General features: G+C 44.7%; 1 protein-coding gene across 1 annotated transcript in view; it reads left to right on the plus strand.

Moving 5' to 3' along the window:
• Nucleotides 1-21,730, plus strand: part of PITPNC1 (phosphatidylinositol transfer protein cytoplasmic 1) — a 252,454-nt gene that overhangs the window by 156,680 nt on the left and 74,044 nt on the right. The window contains exon 5 of the mRNA XM_089772023.1: nucleotides 188-259. Within this exon, the coding sequence (XP_089628149.1) occupies nucleotides 188-259 (72 nt within the window). The remainder of the gene's footprint in view (nucleotides 1-187; nucleotides 260-21,730) is intronic.

Raw genomic sequence — 21,730 nt, forward strand, 5'->3', positions numbered from 1 at the left:
CTACAGTCCCTATCTTGTACGTAACCCGGGGACTGCCTGTAGTTAGTGATTTTAATTCCCGTTTCTTTAAATGATTGGGGGGTGGGGAAATAGGAAAGCTGCTAGAAATCAGGATTTATTGAATATGTGACCTGATGAAGCTATTTATATTTTTAATTGATCTGGACACATTTTGCTTTCTTTGCAGTGCTCATTTTTGCCTAAATTCTCCATTCATATAGAAACAAAATATGAGGACAACAAAGGAAGCAATGACAATGTAAGTATGATCTCTTTTGAAAAAATAAGTTTTCAAACCTGGGCCAGGGCATTGTGAATTATGAAATTTTCCTGGGGCTTACATGGAAAAGAATGCTCAGCAGTCCTTAATATTTGCCCTTGGATAACTAACTCACCGGCCTGCCACCATGGGGGGAAGGGACAGCAATGGGGGCAGTTGTCTGGGTCCTGGTGATTCAAAAGGACCCGGGGCTCCCAACCACTGCTGCCGTTATCACAACAGTGGTGGCACGTGATGCTGGAGCACTGTGCGGCATGCACCAATTGGCTTTATAGGCTGTTTGCCCCAACTCCTCCTTTTCCACCCGAGACCCCACCCCTTCCAGAAGTGTGGTGCTGCCCTCCTCTTCCCACCTTGCCCAGGGGCCTGGCAATTCTGTTGGTCCCCCCACCAACTCGTCAGCATGAAGGGATGGACTTAGCCAACCTCTTGAGCCCTGGTTCAGCCCTACGTTTCTATGATTCCATGAAAGCTGTGCAACTTTAAAAGCATTATGTAAAGCAGTGGTGCTCAACCTTTTTTAATTCGTGACCACCAGGGATTTTTTTGGTTGAGAAAAAAAATACACTGGCCACAACTTTTTGTTGAGGCCCCTTTAATTTCAAGCGCCAGTCTGCTCCCCTGCCAATCCCCCCGCCCCCGCTGCGCCCACATCGCACACTAAGCTGAGAAAACAAAATGGCAGCCGACCCGGTGTTGTCACCCCCCAGGAAGACAGCCACGACCCCCATGGGTTGTGCACCCCTGATGTAAAGAAAGCACTTTACATAAAGAGTTTGTGCCTCTTATGTTACCTCCAGGATCCTCCTCCAAAATCAGTGTAATTCATGTGTGTGAACGTAGTGCTCATGAAGGATTGTGGAGAATGTGGGAGATATCTATAGTATATGTATATGACTATGTTGCTTAACTGGTGTGATATTATCTATGATTAAATGGAGCTGAATTAAAGGGGCTTGTTAGAAAAAACAAAGAGGAAACAAAAGAAGAGGCAGAGATAAGACAGCCCTGGCTAAACAACTTCAAGAGACCAATGGCTGAGCTGCTAATTTGGAAGATGCTCTTCCCAGGCATCAGTCAAAAGTGACACAGCTGTTTTCTCAAGCCCAAAGCCTAGAAATCAAATTACCACAAACAGTTAAGAACTCTAAAGAAGGACGGAGTCAGTGGCCAGTGGTAGCAACCAAAGGGGAGACACTGACATAGGGACCCTGCCAGAGATGAAGATGAAGATGGTCACTCTGTCTGTCCTGGCCCTGAAGTTGGGGTTTCTGAGTTTCCTAGACTTGCAAGGAGAGGATAACATTAAGTAAAACTAGCTGCATATAGATTGTTGTTATTTTAACCCACTTCCCTGAGTGCTGTGATTCTTCTGGGGAATAAACAATGCATTTACTTGGAAAAAGCTATTTTGAATCACTTTAGTCAGCTGCTGGACTCAGGCTATGAAGTTTCTAGGAGACAATTTCTTGCAAGTGCCAAATACTGTTGGACTGGTTGTGTTAACAGAGTGGAAGAATAGGGGCTGGCAGGCTGCATCCAGTTATCCAGTCTGAGTGACTGAATTGTAGGGTTCCACCCTTGTTGAAGGAAGTAAACCCTGTCACACAAGGGGTGCAAAGGGTCTAAAACACAGACCATGACATGGGTGCTAGATGGCATCTTTGGAGACTGAAATCCTTTATTTCCCCACAAGGAAATACATAGTCCCATCCCTGACCTGGTGGAACCTGTCCTAGTGGTGAGGAAGTAGTTCAGGCAGATGCTTTTCCAATGAGAACTCACTGAGGCCATTAAGCAGCCCTTTCCATCACTGGTTACCTGAGCTAGATTCAAACCAGTGACTTAGGAGGAGAGGTGCCGTATATTCCTTTACTAGAAGACTTACCTGGCATTGCCTGGATCCTTTGTGGCTGGGGGCTGGTGGTGTGGAGGCTGCATGACTCGGGGTAGGGCCTTGGTGATGGGGGGGGGAGTGTAAGAGGCTGGGGGTGGAGGCATGAGTGTGAAAGTGAGGGTTGGGGGTAAGGAGGGGACTCGGGGGGGTCCCCTTCCTATTCCCCTCCAGCTGTCAGGGACATTTTCTCTCCCCCCCCAGTCCTCCCACCAGCCACCAGGGGTGTTTTCTGTCGTCTCCCTCCCCCCAGCATCCAGGGGCATTTTCTCTCTCTCCCCTCCTCCCCCCCAGCCATTCCCCTGGCCACAAGGGGCATTTTCTTTTCCCTAGCCCCTCCCCCAGCTACCAGAGACCTTTTTTATCCCCTGGCTCCCTCCGGCCTGCAGCCAAGGGCCAGGAAGGGGGGAAAGAGTTTGTGGCAGGGGGACTACTTACCCCGTGTGCTCGCAGGCAAGATGGTGGAGCCCCAATCCTGTAGGCCACTCACTTGGTGGTACGTCTACCCCCAGTGTCCACTCTCATATCACATCCCTCTGAACAGCAGCTCCTCCCTTTTCTTGTTTCCTGGGGCTTCCAGTTCACCTGGTGCTACCAAACTTTGACCTTGCTTTAAATTAGGAGAAGAGGAAGTTGCCTACCAAATTTGGTGGCCCTGGCTCTTACCATTCCGTAGGAGTTCCTGAACAAATGGGTTTGCAGGCAGACACACGGACACACTATAAAATATAGAGAGATCAGTTGCTGGAGTCTTTCCCTCCCCCTTCTGGTCTTAGTAACATTTAACTCAAGAGAAAGCCCACGACTTACGAACACTAAAGAGAGAGATCTTGGAGTCATTGTGGATAGTTCTCTGAAAACATCCACTTAATGTGCAGCAGCAGTGAAAAAAGCAGGCAGGATGTTAGGAATCATTAAAAAAGGGATAGAGAATAAGACAGAGAATATCTTATTTCCTCTGTATGTAACCATAGTACGCCCAAATCTTGAATACTGTTTACAGTTGTAGTCGCCTCATCTCAAAAAAGGTATATGGGCGTTGGAAAAGGTTCAGAAAAGGGCAACAAAATTGATTAGGAGTTTGGAATGGGTCCCAGATGAAGAGCATTTTAAAAGATTTGGACTTTTCAGCTTAGAAAAGAGGAGATGGGACAGAGGGAATATGATAGAGATTTATAAAATCATGACTGGTGTAGAAAAAGTGAATAAGGAAAAGTTATTTACTTATTCCTGCAATATGAGAGCAAGAGGTCACCAAATGCAACTAATAGGCAGCAGGTTTAAAACAAACAAAAGGAAGTTTTTCTTCACTCAGCACACAGTCAATCTGTGGAACTCCTTGCCGGAAGAAGTTGTGAAGACTAGGACTTTAACAGGGCTCAAAAAAGAGCTAGATAGATTCATGGAGGTTAGATCCATCAATGGCTATTAGCCAAGATAGGTAGGAGTGATGTCCCTACCCTGTGTTTGTCTGTAAATGGGTGACAGGAGAGGGATTACATGAGGATTATCTGTTGTGTTCCCTCCCTCTGGGGCATCTGGTATTGGCCAATGTCAGCAGATGCTGGGCTAGATGAAGTTTTGGTCTGACCCAGTATGGCCGTTCTTATGTTAACCGGTGTTTGTTACAGATGGGAGGGACATATAGGATACATCTGCACAGCAGGGCTAAATCGTAATAGCTTATCTTAAATAGTTTAAATAGCGTAGCTTAAATTGAAATAGCTTAATTCAGCTTTTGGTGCTGTCTCCGTAGCAGGAAGTCAAAAGAAGAACACTCTTCCTTCGACTTCCCTTACTCCTCGTAAAATGAGGGTTACCATGAGTCGGAGTAAGAAGTCCTCCAGCTTGACATTATTTCGAAATAAAGGATTGTAGTGTAGATGCAGACCATGTTATTTTGGAATAACACCAAAATAATGCTGCTGTGTAGACATACCCATAGTGTCCTAGCACAGTCAGAATACAGTGGCGGTTGGCAGTATGAAGTAAAGATTTTAGATAATGAGTAATCGAATAGTCCACTAACCTCATTAATTCTTAGCAGTTTCTTGATTATTCTGTAATCCCTGGGAGCAGGGCCAGCAGCCAGTGTGCTCTGCCATGCCTCGCTACTGCCTCTGTATTAGAGGCAGCAGCACGGGGTGTCAGGTGGGAGCCAATCCATGAGGGGAGCCAGCCTCTGTCTGCTGGGAGATCAAACTCTCCATAGACAGGGGCTGCTGCTGGATACCTGCCTCTGTCCACGGCGGACCCAAGCTCACTGCAGACAGAGGCTGCTCCACATCCCATGGAGGAACCTCTGTCAGCAGCAAACCTGAGCCCGCCTCGAACAGAGGCTGCTGCTGCTGATAGAGGCAGCAGCATGGAGCCGGTCCGGGGGGAACTGGCTTTTAAGCCAGCTCCCCCCAGCACTGGCTCCTGCTTCCCCCTTCCTTGCTGCCTCTGATACAGAGGCAGCATGGGGGGTGCAAGTAGTTGACTAAATTAACAGATAAGCTTAGGCTTATCAGTAAATCATCTGGTCAACTTGTTGACATCCCTAGTATGAAGACATCTGATCTGCATTGGTAGTATGGAAGGAGCAAAGTTGGAAAGTCCATTTTCCACTCAATTCACTAGCCAAGCAATTGTGATCAACATATTTTCAGGATGCCAGATTTGGAGCACTGAATCAAGCCCTGAATAAGTATCAAATCAGTGAATTTACACTGGACATGTGTGGGATTCTCAGTTGTTGTAAATGGATGTATCTTCATTGAAACCAAGCTCTTTATAAACATCAATACTGACAACATTCCTTGTTAATGTAGGTATCATAGTAAATTTTGCAGCTGGGCATTCTGACATACAAAGGTTAAGTCACTTGTCGAGTGTTACACAATAAACCAAGGGCAAATCTAATGTAGCACATGAATCTTGATACTGACCACTGATGAGGAGGTAACTGAGTGTTGTTCAGAAATGATGGAAATGAAATAAACATAAATCTTCTGCTGCTGGAAAAGAATAGAGGACGTGGTCCAAAGCTATTGGAGTTTGTAGAAAAACTCCCATTGACCCAATGGGTTTTGACCTTGGTCCAAGGCTCATTAATGCACTCAGAACTGAGTGAGTAGTTTTAAAACTCAGTTTTCACTGGGATCCAAGTACTCTTTTATGGAAAAATGTGCAGTCCGGTTCAGGCTAACTGTGAAAATGTTTTCTTCGGTAAAACCATAAAAATCAATGTTGCGAGTACAGGCAGTCCCCGGGTTACGTACAGGATAGGGACTGTAGGTTTGTTCTTAAGTTGAATCTGTATGTAAGTTGGAACTGGCGTCAGCCGCTGCTGAAACTGATCAGTTTCAACCGCGGCTGAATCTGGACACCAGTTCTGACTTACATACAGATTCAACTTAAGAAACCCAGGCGTCCCCAAGTCAGCTGCTGCTGAAACTGATCAGCGGCTGATTCCAGGAAGCCTGGAGCAGAGCAACTCTGCCTCAGGCTTCCTGGAGTCAGCCGCTGGTCAGTTTCAGCAGCGGCTGACTTGGGGACGCCTGGGGCAGAGCAGCTGGGGTGCTGCTGGGTTGCTCCAGTAGCGCCGCTCCTCGGCGCTACTGGAGCAACCCAGCAGCACCCCAGCTGCTCTGCCCCAGGCGTCCTGATTCAGCCGCTTCTGAAACTGACCAGCAGCGGCTGAATCAGGACGCCTGGGGCAGAACAGCTGGGGTGCTGCCGGGTTGGTCCGGAGCGGCGCTGCGGGACCAACCCGGCAGCCCCCAGCTGCTCTACCCCAGGGGTAGGCAAGAAAAGCCTGGTCTGCTGGGGGGGGGCACTAGCTGCACACACACCCCCCAGCAGACCAGGGAGACGGGGGTGGTGGGACCGCCCAAGTCCTCCACGGCTTTGCTCCGTCTCCCTGGTCTGCTGACCTGGGAGACGCGGAGCAAAGCCGCAGAGCATGCGGGCAGCGGGACAGTCCAGGCGCGCCGCGGCTGTCCCACTGCTGGCGTGCTCCGAGGCTTTGCTCCCCATCTCCCTGGTCTGCTGGTCAGACCAGGGAGACTGGGAGCAAAGCCTTGGTGCATGCCCGCAGCGGGACAGCCCAGGCGCGCCGCGGCTGTCCCACTGCGGGCGTGCTCCGAGGCTTTGTTCCCCATCTCCCTGGTCTGCTGGTCGGGAGACGGGGAGCAAAGCCACGGAGCACGCCCGCAGGGGGACAGCTCAAGCGCACCCGGGCTGTCCCGCTGTGGGCGTGCTCCAAGGCTTTGCTCCCCGTCTCCCTGCAGACCAGGGAGACGGGGAGCAGCTTTTCTCGCCCCGGAGGACGGGGGCGGCGGACCGCGGCGCATCTAGGCGTCCCGCCGCTCCCGTCCTCCGGGGCGAGAAAAGCCCCGTTCATAACTGCGGATCCAACATAAGTCGGATCCGCGTAACTCGGGGACTGCCTGTATTCCTTTTTTGTGCTAAACTTTTCATTTGACACCATTTAAATATTCACCAAGTTAAAATCAATATACAGGTTGAACCTCTCTAGTTCAACACTCTCTGGTCCGGCAACATCTGTGGTCCAGCATAATTTTAGTGAGCCACATATTCACTTATTGTGGGTGTGGTCAAGTTTCCTGCAGTCCCATAAAGTTTGTTTACAGCCACCAGTCCTGGCTTTCAGTGTTCTGTGCTGTTATATAGCTCCTAATTTACCCCTAAATATCTCCTAAGAGCCCAGTTAAGCAGTGGAAGTGTTGGCCATGCCTCTAGACAACATGGACTGTCAGTGGTTCTGCAAATACTCAGTTTTGTCACCTGTCAGGTCCCAAGGGTGCCAGACTAGAGAAGTTCAACCAGTATCTTTATATTTTTCCCTTCCACCTCTTCCCTTCCTCCTACCTTCTTTGGTAAAAGGCAAATGTAGCTTTTAACTGAATAGTCACAGCATTTTCACCTCTAATGATCTGGTGAATTATCAGTATCGGGTTGCATTCAAAGATATGCTATATTTCCCTTCACTTTAACTGCCAACCATTGATGGAGAAATAATTTACTGTAGGAGATGCTTTCATACATTTTGCAGTTTCAGTACAGAATACGTTGAATCATCCTTAACAGTAGAGTAGAATGAGGAATAAATTATTGTCCTAATAATGCATGAGTGACTTTAGCTAGACCGTTTCTACGCTTTCCTTGAGATTGTGCAGATCTGGTTTTTTAATTTTTTTCCGAACTCTGATCTTTTCTTCAGTTGCATGTGATTTAATGAAATAGATATTGATTGTAAAAAGCAATAATTAAATTGAAGGAAGCTAAAGATAATTTTATTGATTTGTGGGTGAAAGCAACATAAGTGCTTTCAGGCTCCTGTTATCGTTTAGTGAGCTAGTAAATTAATATTTTTACTTCACTTAACATGATGCATTATCTGGTAGCATTCTGTCTAATTCCAGTAACCCATCTAGGTATAAATGTCTTCCTGACTTTTCTTCTTAAAATAAAGCTAATAGTCAGAAACTAGTGAAAGACAACATTAACTAAAACTATAATTAAATTGTACCGAGGCCCTAAGTTTTCCCTGCCTTACACCTTGTATCATCATTAGGCCTGTAGATTTGTCACAGTGGGGAAAATGTCTCAGATACTGTGATTTTCCCATTTGTCTGCTATTTGTCTTTATGTCTGTGACATCAATAAACTCACCCAGCAGTGGTAGGTTCTGCTGCTCCAGGCCTAGGGACTATGGGGCTTCCTACCTGCTCCGGACGTTGCAGCCTAGTAACTGAGGGTCATGACAGAATAACGTAGGGGGCAAATTTGAGTGAGTTGCACTGTGACCTAGTGTGTGGGTGTCACAGCATTGCTCTGGCTTGACTCAGCTGTTGCTACATTGTCAAGACAGAGGGGAAGCCAGGCTAGATCTGAGCAGCGCTGTAGCCCCATGCTCCAGGTCACAACACCTAGAATGGGACACAGGGCCCTGCCCTGCAAGCAGGTGTTGCATGAGCCACTACCGGGAGCCTCCTTTGGATGGGTCACAGTATTTTTTATCAGAAATCTTGAATCTTGAGCATTTACACCTTCGAAAAATGGGAGTAAAAGGCTGCCATTCTGAGCCTGTCGTTTTGCCTTTGCACACGTGTAAATGATGGCACAAGGAGCTCTTTATTTCAATACACTAATGAGGTTTGCATACATGAGAGTGGTGCAGTACCATAAATCCAGCCACTTGTGATTTCTAGTGCTACAACACAGCTGAAGTAACTAGCTGTTCACATGGCAACTCTCCCTTTGGAAAAACAGAGTCAACGTTGGATGAACATGTTAGCACATCAAATATTGTCACTGTTATATGGTAGTTTTATGAGATCATTAGAAACTGGGCTAATGAGGAAAGCTGCTCAGAACTGTTGCTTAAGGGTCTTTTTGGGAAGTGGAGTTTTTCTTTTAAATTAGAAGGTAATATTTTTGTAAATGAGAATGTCTTATAAAATATGAATGGCCCCAAACTGGCATCTCTCAATTAATCACGAATATTGTCTCCCTCGTGCATCTCTAAGTCAACTGCAGCATCAGCTGCTTTTAGCTACTCTAAAGCAGGAACCAAAATAGAAAAGACCCTGTTCAGAAGGAACTTTGCCCTGGTCTACACTAGGGAGTTATCTCAAAATAACTCCCCTTATTTCAAAATATCGAGCGGGACATCTACACTACCACACCCACTATTTTGAAATAACAACTCCTGTTTTCCATGAGAAAAACGCTTATTTCAAAATAGCTATTTCAAAATAGCGGTAGCATGGACGTTCCACTGTTGCTTATTTTGAAATAACTACCCCCCAGAGTTATTCAAAGTAATTACTCCCCAGTGCTTCCTGGGGCTAAGTTGAGAAAGTGCATCCACATTTAAGGTATGTCTACACTAGAGGACAAAGATGAATTAAGATACATAACTTCAGCTACGTTAATTGTGTAGCTGAAGTCGAAGTAGTTTAACTTGGCTTTTGGAGCTGTCTGCACTTACACTGTAGGAAGTCAAAGGGAGAACACTCTTCCTTTGACTTCCCTTGCTCCTCATGAAAGTAGGGTTACTGGCATCAACCCTCTCACTTCAAATTAGCTGTCTTAATTAGACCGCTAATTCAAACCCTGAAAGATCGAGAGTGGTAGCTTCGAGCTTCCTCTGCAGTGTAGATGTACCCTAAGGGAGCCTGCCTCGGACTGATTTTGGGGTTTCCCTGTAATGTGGACATGCTATTTCAAAATAGTTATTTGGGGAGTCATTATTTTGAAATAAGCTATTTCGAAATAATTTCCTAGTGTAGACGTGCCCTATGTCTGTACAGCACCTAGTGCTCTGGGGTACAATGTAATGTCTGGGAATAATAATAATAATAATAATAATAATAATACACAGCAAGGGTTCCATTCATGAACATTAATAGATGATACAATTATAGGCCTCTCTCAGTTCTATCTTTTCTTACTGGGTGAATGAGAAATAATGTATAATGTGCATATTTCATTTTTATTTTGTCCATAAGGTAAAATCAGTAAAATAAAAGATTGCGATGTGCATATACAAAAGCAGTATTTTGAATGCCTGCTCTGCATGGATTAATATCGTAGATATGATGGAAGGGAATTTTGGAAGTTTTCTAATTCCTTAAATGGTATAAATTCAGAGATATGAGCAGTATGACTTGCTGCTCACTCCTGATTGACTGAAGTGTCCTGGCCTCCATAAAGAGACATGTGTACACTTATTGTAACATCACTTCTTGGTTCGGTCAGATATTTGGGGTTTTTTTCTTTAGTCTCATGTGGTTCCCAACCTTTTCCGGAGGGGGACCCATTTTGACAATTCAAGAAGACTTGGTGACCCAGGGCACTTCAAAAATGGGGGGAGCAGGGGGAGCAGAGCCACCTGGGGAGACACTTAGCGACCCTTTTGAAATGTAATGGTGACCCATATTTGGGTCCCGACCCATAGGTTGGGAAACCCTAAGCTAGAGGATTTACCCAGCATTGCTTGGGTCCAAGTGGGAGCTCAGGGCAGGAGGTGGGGGAGCAGGAGTCGGGGGGGGGGGCGATGTAGAGAGAAGAGTGTTGGGAAGTGTATGGGGGACTCAACGCATAGGGATGGGGGTGCAGGAATCAGAGCAGAGGTGAGGGGCTCAGGGCAGAAATGTGAGGGGTGCAGGAGCCAGGGCAGGAGGTTGGGTGTGTGGGGGGGCTCAGGGCAGGGATAGGATTGGTGGGAGGTCACCAGCAAGGTGTCTGGTCAGTGGCTCCCTGGGGCTGGGTGGGGCACCCACCACCCCTAGAGCCGGCCAGGGCAGCAGGGGCCACTGTGGCCTGCAGGCAGATCCATGGGGCTTGCAGGATGGCAGGAGCCAGGTATGGTGGCCAGCAACAACCAGAACCCTGCCCCCAGCCAGTCGCTTTGTTCCTAACACAGCCACCCCTCTGTGGTTATTTGACAGCATGACTCTCACTGCTAGCAGACCTGGCACAGCCAAACCTTGATCTTGCTTTAAGTTATGATAAGAGGAAGCTGCATACCAAATTTGGTGGTCCTAGCTCTTAACATTTAGGGGTTCTTGAATATTTTTCTCTCTCTCCCTCTTCCTTTCCATAAAAGATGAGTTAGAAAACAGTGTTCCCAATCAGTGTTCCCAATCAGTGTTCCCCAAATGTTTTTCAGTTTCCCCCACAAATACTGAGACTTTGTTTATTTTGTCCTTTTGGGGGATTGTGGCCAGACACAGATTAGCTGTTGGTCACAACTAGTATCTGCCACAATCCTCCAGCTGGTAATATGATCCATCCAAAGAGGACTATATTGTAGATTTGTTATTATAAAAGTTATCTAGACATGCAACAATGATTGGTTCTTACAGTACAATGACATTAATACTGACACCCAAATGATAAAGTATTTGCTAGGCTATTTCTGAAGGGCTGCACACAAGAATGTGCATTACATTTTATTTATGAAGTGCGAGTGCTTGCATTTTAAAAAAGCAGACACCCTAAAAATGAAAGAACTTGTTTATTGAAACCCAATTGTCCTTAAATGGCCTGTAATGGTGGATTACAGGGGGAAACATTTATTTTATTTTTAGGCAAAAATTCTTCAGGCTTTGGTTTTTATGGGTCAGTTTTCAGATTCAGATTAGTAAAGCAGCTGTCTACAATAGCTGTGATTTACCTGAATAAGTAGCAATCCCTGTAAGATGTCTTCTTGACAGTCCTCTCATTTACACTTCAAAAGAACCAGAGCTAGATATTGAAAATGTAATAATATACCAGGTCCATGAACTGTAAAGTAGGTATAAATATTAAGTATTGTGGCTAGATTTATGAGCTTTGGGCTGTAAAATGGCAATTTTCTTCAGTCTTTATCTGATGTTTGTTGCTTAATTTACAGTCATTACAGCCTGCTATATTGTTCTGATATTTCAATCATTGCTTTAGGATAGAATCCAAGACAGTGAGGAGAGTCCAACTCTTATGGTAAACATGCTGTTTGTGTCACTCTCTACTCCCCCACACCAAAGTCAATAGAAATAGGGAATATCACAAACATTCGATTATACAGGAGGATGGGCTAGTGTTTTGAGCATTAGCCTAGAGCTTTGGGGACCTGAGTTCAAATCCTTCTTCTAGTACAGGTTTTTCCACATGATCTTGGGTAGTTGCTTAATCTCTCTGAGCCTCAGTTCTCCATCTGTAAAATGGAGATGCTGCTACTTCTGCCCCACAAGGTGTTGTGAGGATAAATGCATGAAAGATTCTGAGCTGTAAAGATAGTGTGGTGGTGGGGACTTGTGGTACCCTGAGCAGCAGCAGGCTGACTCACTTCTCTGTGGAAACAAAAGACAGGACTATGCAGCACTTTAAAGACTAACGAGATGGTTTATCACGTCTCTGTGTATTTGGTAAGCTTCCCCACATGAAGGAAAGTGATGAGATAATTAAGTAGCAAGTGATGTGATAATTAAGTACCAGTCAACAAGGGGGTTTCAGCTGTGGATAGTTAAAAGAGAGGGCGGCAGAAAGGAAGGGCTAGTGATGTCCAGGATCTCAGGGAGGTGAGAACACTCCAGGCCTTGTGATTTAAAAGGGTGGGGGGAGGGGTTCTTTGGCACAACAGAAGCAGCCAGAGCTATTTAAATCACCACTGGAGGCCCTGGCTGTGTATGTTGGATGGTGTTGGAGGCCTGGTTGGGAGAGGTTAATCTCCAGCTCTTCCTTTTCTGGGGGCCATCTCCCCCATTTCCAGGGCCTGGAGAAGTCTGTTGGCCACCCTGGATCTCTGCCTACCTCCTTACCCTGTGGCTAGGGAGAAGGTAAAAGCCTTATGTTGTGGGGGAATGTATATGTAAATGAAGCATTTGACTATGAACTTGTCACAGATGCCCATGAGGACTGTGTGCAGTTAGGAGTGGTGGGTGGGGGGATACTGCCCTGTGTTGGGTGTAAACTGTAGATAAATAACCTGCAGAACTTTAGTTCCTGAAGGTCTAGAAGTATTTCTGCTTTGGTAGAGGATTTCATCAAACCTACATTGAAATGGTTTTATCTTTTTCCCTGACGTTCATCTGATAAAGTACCAGTCATATTTTCCATGCACTTACAAGACACCTTTGAGCCAAATTCTTCCCGTGGAGATAGAGTTCCCATTGACTCTGAGGGTAACAGTTCTTTCTAACAGATCATATCCACTCCCTTTTGTGCTGTGGGATAGCACATGATCTCTCTGAATGGGGCATGTGTTTGAAAATATTGATTGACCACAAGCATTTTCGTCTGAGGAGAATGACTGAGCTTGCTGTCCACCCCTGAATCCTGTAAATCCAATGAGCAGAGTGGAGTCTCCAGGTTTGAATAACTGATGTCAGAACTTGGGCCATTTCCCCTAAGGGCTTTTGCTTCTTAGAAGACTTAATATAAGTTGAACTCTTGGTGGGGAGCTACAGCATTCATTTAAGCATACCCCTTGCTCCCACTCTGCCAATAAAAAGTGGTGTGGTAAATGAACATTCAGAAAGGAGACACATTTCCTCAGGCACTTGGCTCTGACACAGATGTCTATAAGGTTTCCTTATAGTTTTAGAATTCATTTAGTGATAGACTCTCGTTAAGGCCAGCTGGATGGGCCTGCATGGTAAAAGAGCAGCAACATGGTGACAGTCAAGGAAGAGAATAAAAAAAAGTCTAGGGGAAAATATTTGATACATGTTTTTCCATCAGTCAGCATTATAAGATTTTCTTATTTAAGGCTGATAGGATGACAGTTAATAAGATTCCTGACATACTTAGTACAAAAGTGTATGGCTCTCAGAAACAATTTGTTTTAGTTAGCTCAGTCAAAATATTTCCAAATGAAGGGAATAAGAGGTGTATCTAAATTTCATATTTTATTTAGGCAAACTGGAAAATAGGATTTGGGGCCTAATTTATTCTAAGGTTATACCTGTTAATGCCAGTGTAGACCCTCATGGTGCAAACTCCACCAGCAGATAAGATTACCGGAGCCCAAAGCAGCTGCAATCTCAGTTTTGTGGAACTCGAGGTGTAAAGGGTCAGTGGATGAGTTGGTGGGAAAGAGGACATGGCCAAGCTGGCTGGGAAGCGCAGTGATGCAGCATGTTGTTCACCAGCTCCTGCCTCAGCTTCTCCCCACAGCACTTAGGTTATATCTACACTGCAGGCTTTTTGCACAAGAACAGCCGTTCTTGCGCAAAAACTTGCCGGGTGTCTACATTGCACGTGTTCTTGCACAAGTAAGTTTACAGTGCAGCGTTGGAAAACAGGGCTTCTTCTGGAAGAGTTATTCCTCTCCCCACAAGGAATAAGCCCTCTTGCACAAGAGCTCTTCCACAAGAAGGCAGTGTAGACAGGCAACATGATTTTCTTGTGCAAGAAACCCCTATGGCTAAAATGGCCATCAGAGCTTTTTTGGACGAGAAAGCGTCCACACTCTTGTGCAAAAGCACCTGGCACTGTGAATGCGCACATGTGGAAGGCCTTTTGCAGAAGAACTCTTGCACAAAACAGTTCTTGCGCAAGAAGACTTCAGTGTAGACATAGCCATAGAGTCCTGCCTCTCTAAGCAGTTTTGCCTATAGAACTTGGACAAGAATTATACCTACAACCCTCAGGAGGGAGCAAGAGCACAAATGGTGACTAGGATTACTCTGCTCTTAAAGCAACAGGGTCTAGTATAAGTTACCCATCTAATTTCAAAATGAACTACAGGATGAACCTCTCTAGTCTGGCCCCTTGGAACCTGACTGGTACCAAACCACGGGAGGTCAATATTGTCTAGCAGCATTATACCAATACTTCCACTGCTTACTGTGCTCTTAGAAGACATTTGGCGGCTAATTATAGTTAAATAACAGTGCAGAACACAGAGCCAGGACTGGTGGCTGTAAGCAAATTTTATGAGACCATGGGAAACTTGGTCATACCCATGATAAGTGGACATCTGGCTAACTAAAATCATGCTGGACCAGAGAGTGCTGGATTAAAGAAGTACAACCTGTATATATTTTTCTCTTACTGAAGTTTCTATTTTGGAGATAACCTTGTCCATTCTGATTGTGCTGTTGTGTTTACTGCTGATGTGCTGTTGCAGTGCATATAATCTATAGGGATTTTTTTTGTGTGTTAACAGTAATGAATAAAATACCAGCAAAAAATACAAAAGCAAAATTACTCAAATCTGAAAAATCTTTTCATTTTTCACTATGAATGAGAAAATAGGTCCATTTTGGCAAAAAAAAAAAAAGTCTACCAATTTGTCACTCAAAAAGTAGCCAAGGAGTTTTGAATTTTCTGAATTTTTCCATACAAAAATGACCTTTCTGTAAAATGTCACTGCGAAATTAAATCTGCTTAAAGTCACCTAAAGTGAAATAGCTAAACCTTTCATGCAAAAAATGTTACTAGTTTCATACATTTCTCATTGTGCATCACAGCTGCTACAGAGGAATCCACCTCTACTCCCTTATTTGTAAACAAGCTTTGTGTTTTAGAAGCAATGGTATGTCATCTATTGTATGGTGAATTCTTTGCTTTGAGACCTGCATGAATGCCACCGAAACTATATTAAACCATTAAATCATCTCCATCCCGATAATCCATTTATTAAAAGTCAGTTTATATTGCATCCATTTCTTACAGGTTGTCCAAGGACTGTCTATATAAATGAATTAAACAACACGATAAGCTTCTAAATAAAATGTTTCACCTGTTTTTTACACAGACCTTCAGTGACATGTCTATACACATCTATATGTAATAGGCTGTTATCTCTTCTCTGTCTCCCAATAAAGTTTTTCCTGCTGAGGAACATCATCACACTCTTACGCTCTCTGGCTGCAAAAGCGAAAGTGGCCAGAGGGGGGGTTGGCGAGCATGGGGTGCAACCCGCTAGTAATTCAAAATGAATACATTATCTCTGGAATACAAGTCAATTTATAGCAATGGAATTTCAAGTTTGAATCCGATGTCTTAACATTCTCACATGAACACACACATGCAAAGAAAACAGAATTATTGACCCTTTAAGGTATATGCTTCTCATTAAGTTTAAACATCTTTGCTATTTACCAAAGCTATGTAAAACAGCTACACGTGAGTCCCTTTGTGGGTGGATTCAATACTGATATTAGCCAGCATTAAATAGTAACAGAAATATATAAAGGGCAGGAACAGAGTCTAACATGCGTTAGGGATGTAAAATCCCATTTATTGGTGGTTTAACTGGTTAAATGCAATGGCTAACAAGTTAAAAGGAGGGTGGCTGGGAGGCTTGCCTGGTTGGAGTAGCCCCTGCCTGCGTCACACCCGGACCCACTGTGGATAGGGGGGCTATGTCTAGACTGGCATGATTTTCCGGAAATGCTTTTAACGGAAAAGTTTTCCGTTAAAAGCATTTTTGGAAAAGAGCATCTAGATTGGCACGGACACTTTTCTGCAAAAGCATTTTTTGTGGAAAAGCATCCGTGGCCAATTTAGACGCTCTTTTGCGCAAAAATGCCCCTATCGCCATTTTCACGATCGGGGCTTTTTTGCGCAAAACAAATCTCAGCTGTCTACACTGGCCCTTTTGCGCAAAAGTTTTGCCCGAATGGGAGCAGCATCGTATTTCCTCAAAAAGCACTGATTTCTTACAGTAGGAAGTCAGTGCTTTTGCGGAAATTCAAGCAGCCAGTGTAGACAGCTGGCAAGTTTTTCTGGAAAAGCGGCTGATTTTCCAGGAAAAACTGGCCAGTCTAGATACAGCTGGGCTGCGTGAGTTGGGCTTGCAGGGAGCTGCTCCAGCCCCCACCAGTTAACTGGAACCAGTACGTATCACCTGTCAAGGTTACCGGTTAACCTTTCACATCCCTTTCACATGCATAGCTATCAAAGAGCTCATTTTAAGCTAGATCTGTACCCTGCACACCATGTGCTTTCTGGGCCAGATGAAAATTACTCTAGATTAGGGCAAACTCTATTTGTAGGCATAGTGTGGGCAGATGCTATTAAAATAAATGATTCAATTGCAGTCCCTTTTCCTGGACTTTTTACGGTTGTTGCAGAATTCTCATTATATCTGACAGACCTCTCTTTTTATTTTAGAATACATTTCTCCGACACTTGGTCAGTGAATTTTACTGCCTCTTGATGATATTGGGGAACAGAAAGTACAGTACTTAAAAATAATGCATTATATATAAATCTCTCGCCACCTTGTGCTGTTTGTAGTATAAAACCTACGCCCATAAGAAGATGACGGGTTTGTTACACTGAAGAATAACATGGAAGATTTAAATATGTGGAATAATATAACAGGATACTCTTTCTTTTGTTAGAGGGGCGTGGAGCATTTATTAGCAAGAACGCACACATCCTCTTTAACGGCAATACAAGACAGAGCAAAGATTTAGAGGCATACTCATCTTTAACAATAACAGGATGTGGTATCTTCTCAATGGGCCACATTTTGTGTGTATAACACTGAATAATGCTATTACAGTAAGAGCTACAAGCATAAATGGATCAAGAGAAGAGTATACCTCCAATGTGCTCCTCACTTTCCAACAGAATGCAGTGTTGGTCCTATAAAAGACATTACCTCACACATCTTGTTTCAGAAATTTGGTCCTGTAAAAGATATTCCCTCACACATCTTGTTTCAGAAGTGAGCATTTGTCAAATTGAAGGTGACTCTATTGTGTGCACACCCTTGATGCAGAGAAATAACAGTGGTATTGTTGAACAAAGTAATAGTCAGAACATGCAGATATTGTTTGATATTTAGCCTCAAAACATTGGAGTATCATCATTTAAAGTTAGAGCTTTTCTAACCTATGAGTTCTGGTTCTGCAAACCCGGAAAGTCATTGAATGTACATCATTGCATCATGCTTCTAAAGATATGATCCTTCATCTTTAATGTGCAACTTTGCCATGTCTGGTGCCATATAAAGAAAATGCAGCTGGAATAAAATTAAGTTGTAGGTGTTCCCTAAAATACTAGGGTGACAAGCAAAGCTAATTCTGTTTTTGCGCTATTTTTTTGGTTGCTCTCTTTAGGAAAGTGGAAGCCAGTTATCATAAACTGAAATTATTTCTGTGCATTAGCCACAGTTGCAAAGTGAGCTTCTGTTTGCTAGGGAAGTTGTGTTGCAAAATATGACTTTAATAGAGGGTGTTCAGTTATACTCTAATTTAACCTTGATGAACATTTATAAAATGCACTTAAACAACAAATGGTCTGATTGCACTTTATAGACTAACAAAACATATAGATGGTATCATGAGCTTTCGTGGGCACAGCCCACTTCTACAGATGACCGGATTTTTTTTGAAAACTCCAGTCATCTGAAGAAGTGGGCTGTGCCCACAAAAGCTCATGATACCATCTACATGTTTTGTTAGTCTATAAAGTTCTACCAGACCATTTTGTTGTTTTTAAAGTTTAGCCTGTAGAGGCTAACTCGGCTACCCCCTGAAGCTTCCGATTTATAAAATCATTTATAAATTGATAAAATGTGCTAATTATGAGCACCTCTTATACATCACTGCAAAATGCGCCTAAATCACGGAATTGGTTTTTTTCAGGGGCAACTTCATCTGTACTGTATTGATGTTTGACAGTATTAATTCCAGTGTTTACTTGTGTCCTACGGGTTTGCAATGAAACCTCTTGATTGTGAAGAGAGCCCCACCTAATGGCTTCTCTGACAAACACAAGCAAACATGCAGGAAGATTGGGCTAAAAGTCACTCAGGCCTTGTTGAATAGTAATAGAAAGGTAGCCGTATTAGTCTGATCTTGCTAAAACAAAAGGAAAAACTATGTAGCACTTTAAAGACTAAAAAGATGGTTTAATAGGTGATGAGCTTCCCTGGGCCAGACTCATTCTGGCCCATAACAGGCCTTGTCCACACTGAGAGAGAAGGCTGAATTTAGTAAAGTCGATTTTTTTTTTAGTACCTGATTTCGTAAAATCGAAGCTGCACGTCCCCACTGTGCACAGTTTGAAGTAATGCATCCCCAGTAGAGTGGCTGCCTTTGACTTTGAGAGTGATGCACTGTGGGTACTATCACACAGTTCCTGCACCCCTTTTCATTCTGGGTTATGCTCCCAGTGCATGCTGGGACCAGAATTGTGCAGCAGGTGGTCCTGAGTACATGTCATCAATGTCCCATAATGTCCTTGACTACTTCCTCCCCACCTGCTTGAAAACAGTGGCAAACAGTTGTTTTGCACACACACACCGTCCCCCTCCCTCCCCCGGTTATCCATGCTGCTGCCGCCATAGCAGTGTAAGCATGGAACCCATCATGGATCCTGTTGAGCATCAAAGCATTATGGCAATCATGGCAATCAACCATAGTGAGCCTTATGCTGGAGTATATTCAGACCATATGCAGGGTCAACCAGAATGAGGAAGAATCTTGGGAGGCCATGAACATACTCTTCTTCAAAGCACTTGAGTTGAGCAACTGGCAAATCCTGCCAACATTCGATCCTCTGGACACAGCAGAATGCTGGTCCTGGTGCCATGAGACAAACGCAGACTGTGGGACTACAAAGTGATACGGCTATGGGATGATAAGCAGTGGCTGCAAAATTTTGGCGTTCATAAGTCCAATTTCATGGACGTTTGTAGATAGCTTTCCCGTGCCCTGAAACGCAACAATACCAGAATGAGACCCATTCTGACAGTGGAGAAGTCAGTGGCAATGGAAATTCGCAATTCCAGACAGCTACTGGTCAGTTGGGAATCAGTTTGGAGTAAAGAAATATATAGTGGGAGCTGTTGTGATCCAAATAGCCAAGGCAATCAATACCCTTCTGCTACAGAGGGCTGTGACTCTCAGAAACATGGAGGACATAGTGGAGGGCTTTGCTGCGATGGGGTTCCCTATCTGTGGTGGGACAGTAGATGGAATGCACATCCCTATCTTGGGTCCTCGCCAAGGAGTACATAAACCACAAGCAGCACTCCTCGATGGTGCTGCAGGCACTGGTAGATCAAAAGGGTCGTTTCACCAACATCAACGTGGAATGGTCAGGAAAGGTGCACAACACGCACATCTTTAGGAACTCCTGCCTCTTTGGAAAGCTGCAAGCTAGAACATTATTCCAGCCCAGAAAATTACCATCAGAGATGTTGAAATGCCAATAGTGATCCTTGGAGACCCAGCCTTTCTCCTGTGACTCATGAAGCTGTAGACAGGCAGCCTACACTGCAGTAAGCAGTTCAACTACAGGCTGAGCAAATGCACAATGGTAATAGAATGTGCTTGGGGGCATTTAAAGGGAAGGTTCCACAGTCTGATGACTAGGTTAGACTTCAGCAAAAGAAACATTTCCATTTTAGTGGCAGCCTTCTGCATGCTCCATAATATTTGTGAGAGTAAGGGGGAAAGTTATATGGCAGGGTGAAACGCCGATGCACAGTGCTTAGTCAGTAATTATGAGCAGCCAGACACTAGGGCTAATAAGGACACATAGTGAAGGGAAGTGCAAATCAGAGAGGCTTTGAAGGACAGATTTATGAATGGCCAGATTTGAAAGTCATTCATATTACTCTTAAGTTGCTTCTGCATTCATTGTGCTTCCTTTCCCTTCCCCCCTTCAACACAAGCAATAAAGAGACAGTTGTTCAGAAAGCGTGCATTTTTATTTAGGGAACACAGCAGAGATAGAAAAGGAGGTCAGGGCAGAAGCTTTGTGGGAAGGATCACATCTTCTCCCCATCTTCTGTGGGGAGAAGAACAGCTTCTTGCTTTGGGATGCATCCCTGGGGGTTGAGTGTGAAGCTGCCCTTCTGCTCTCTTCCCACTGCTTTCTAGGGCCCCTGGGAGAGGAGACAGTAGAACTCGGTGAGGATGAAATGTGGTTCTGCGAGTGGTGGAAGGGGTGTCTGTGCATGTAGCTGTCCTGGAAGGCTGCCATGAGGTTCATCACATCTGCCATGGCTGTCACAACTTTCTTCTGGTTCTTCACTTCCAGCCCCCTGTATGCTTTCCTGACCTTGCACTCCACTCACAGCAGCATATTCCTCCACTTGCTTAAGCACTCTCAGTTCAAGTGGGCTGATTGCTTTTGCTCCTTGAACACGTCATCCCTAGTCAGTTTTCACCTGCGGATTTGTGCTAGGTGGAGAGGTGGGGGAAGGGGTGCAGCATGCTCACTGTTGTTCCCACTGTAACAAAAAATGAAAAGCAGACTTTACAGGAGCGCTTAAAACCTAATCTCACAGCATGAAAGGGAGATCTGTCTAAAGACAATAGGGATGTGTTATGTAGAAAGCCACAGTTCTGCTTTTAAGCTGTCACTATGCAGTGGGTACGTTGTCAAGTTCTTAGGGGAGCAGCTGGACTCGGTTTGGTGTCAGGCATGGTAAGGGACAGGCTAGGGCTCAAGATTGTGGTGGGGAGCGGATCTGAGTATGGCAGCAGGAGCTCACGCAGTGCCCATGTGTTCGGCACCTCCCATTTGCTGAGAGAATACAACTTCCCTTTCCCGCAGAAGTGGGCGGGCAGGAGACGGGAGAGAGTCCAGGCATGGCAAAGGGCAGGGCAGGGCAAGTGCTCCGGCCATGCTTCATTGGGGATGAGCAAATGGAGGTTTGCTGCAGAGGCCTCAGATAATAGCTTCCCCTGCTACATCCAGGTTGCCGTGTATATCAGTCTTCTCTGAAACACCCACAGCGATAGGGAGCAGTTGCTGACTTAGTGTCGCCAGATACCTGGACCTCTTGCTACAATGTTTTGTGCTGACATCAGACCACTGACTGCTGGTTTGGCATGGGAAGATGTCCTGCCATGGAGGATGGAATAAGACAGGTCTCCCAGAAACCTTGTGAGAAGGATTAAAGAGTTCCTCTGTGAGAGTTTTATGGAGACGTGTAGGGAAGATTCCTGCTCTGTCTCCAGACATGTTAACAAGCTGTTCTGGGGAGGAGAGTGTCTGCCACAGATCACACCCAATTGCTTTAACCATTTGTAGCATGATAAAAAATGTGAACTTGTCAGAAGCGCATCAGGGACTGGCTGCAAGAC

This window comes from Pelodiscus sinensis, chromosome 20, assembly GCF_052426305.1.
Source record: "Pelodiscus sinensis isolate ZL-2025 chromosome 20, ASM5242630v1, whole genome shotgun sequence".
Lineage (NCBI taxonomy): Eukaryota > Metazoa > Chordata > Testudines > Trionychidae > Pelodiscus > Pelodiscus sinensis.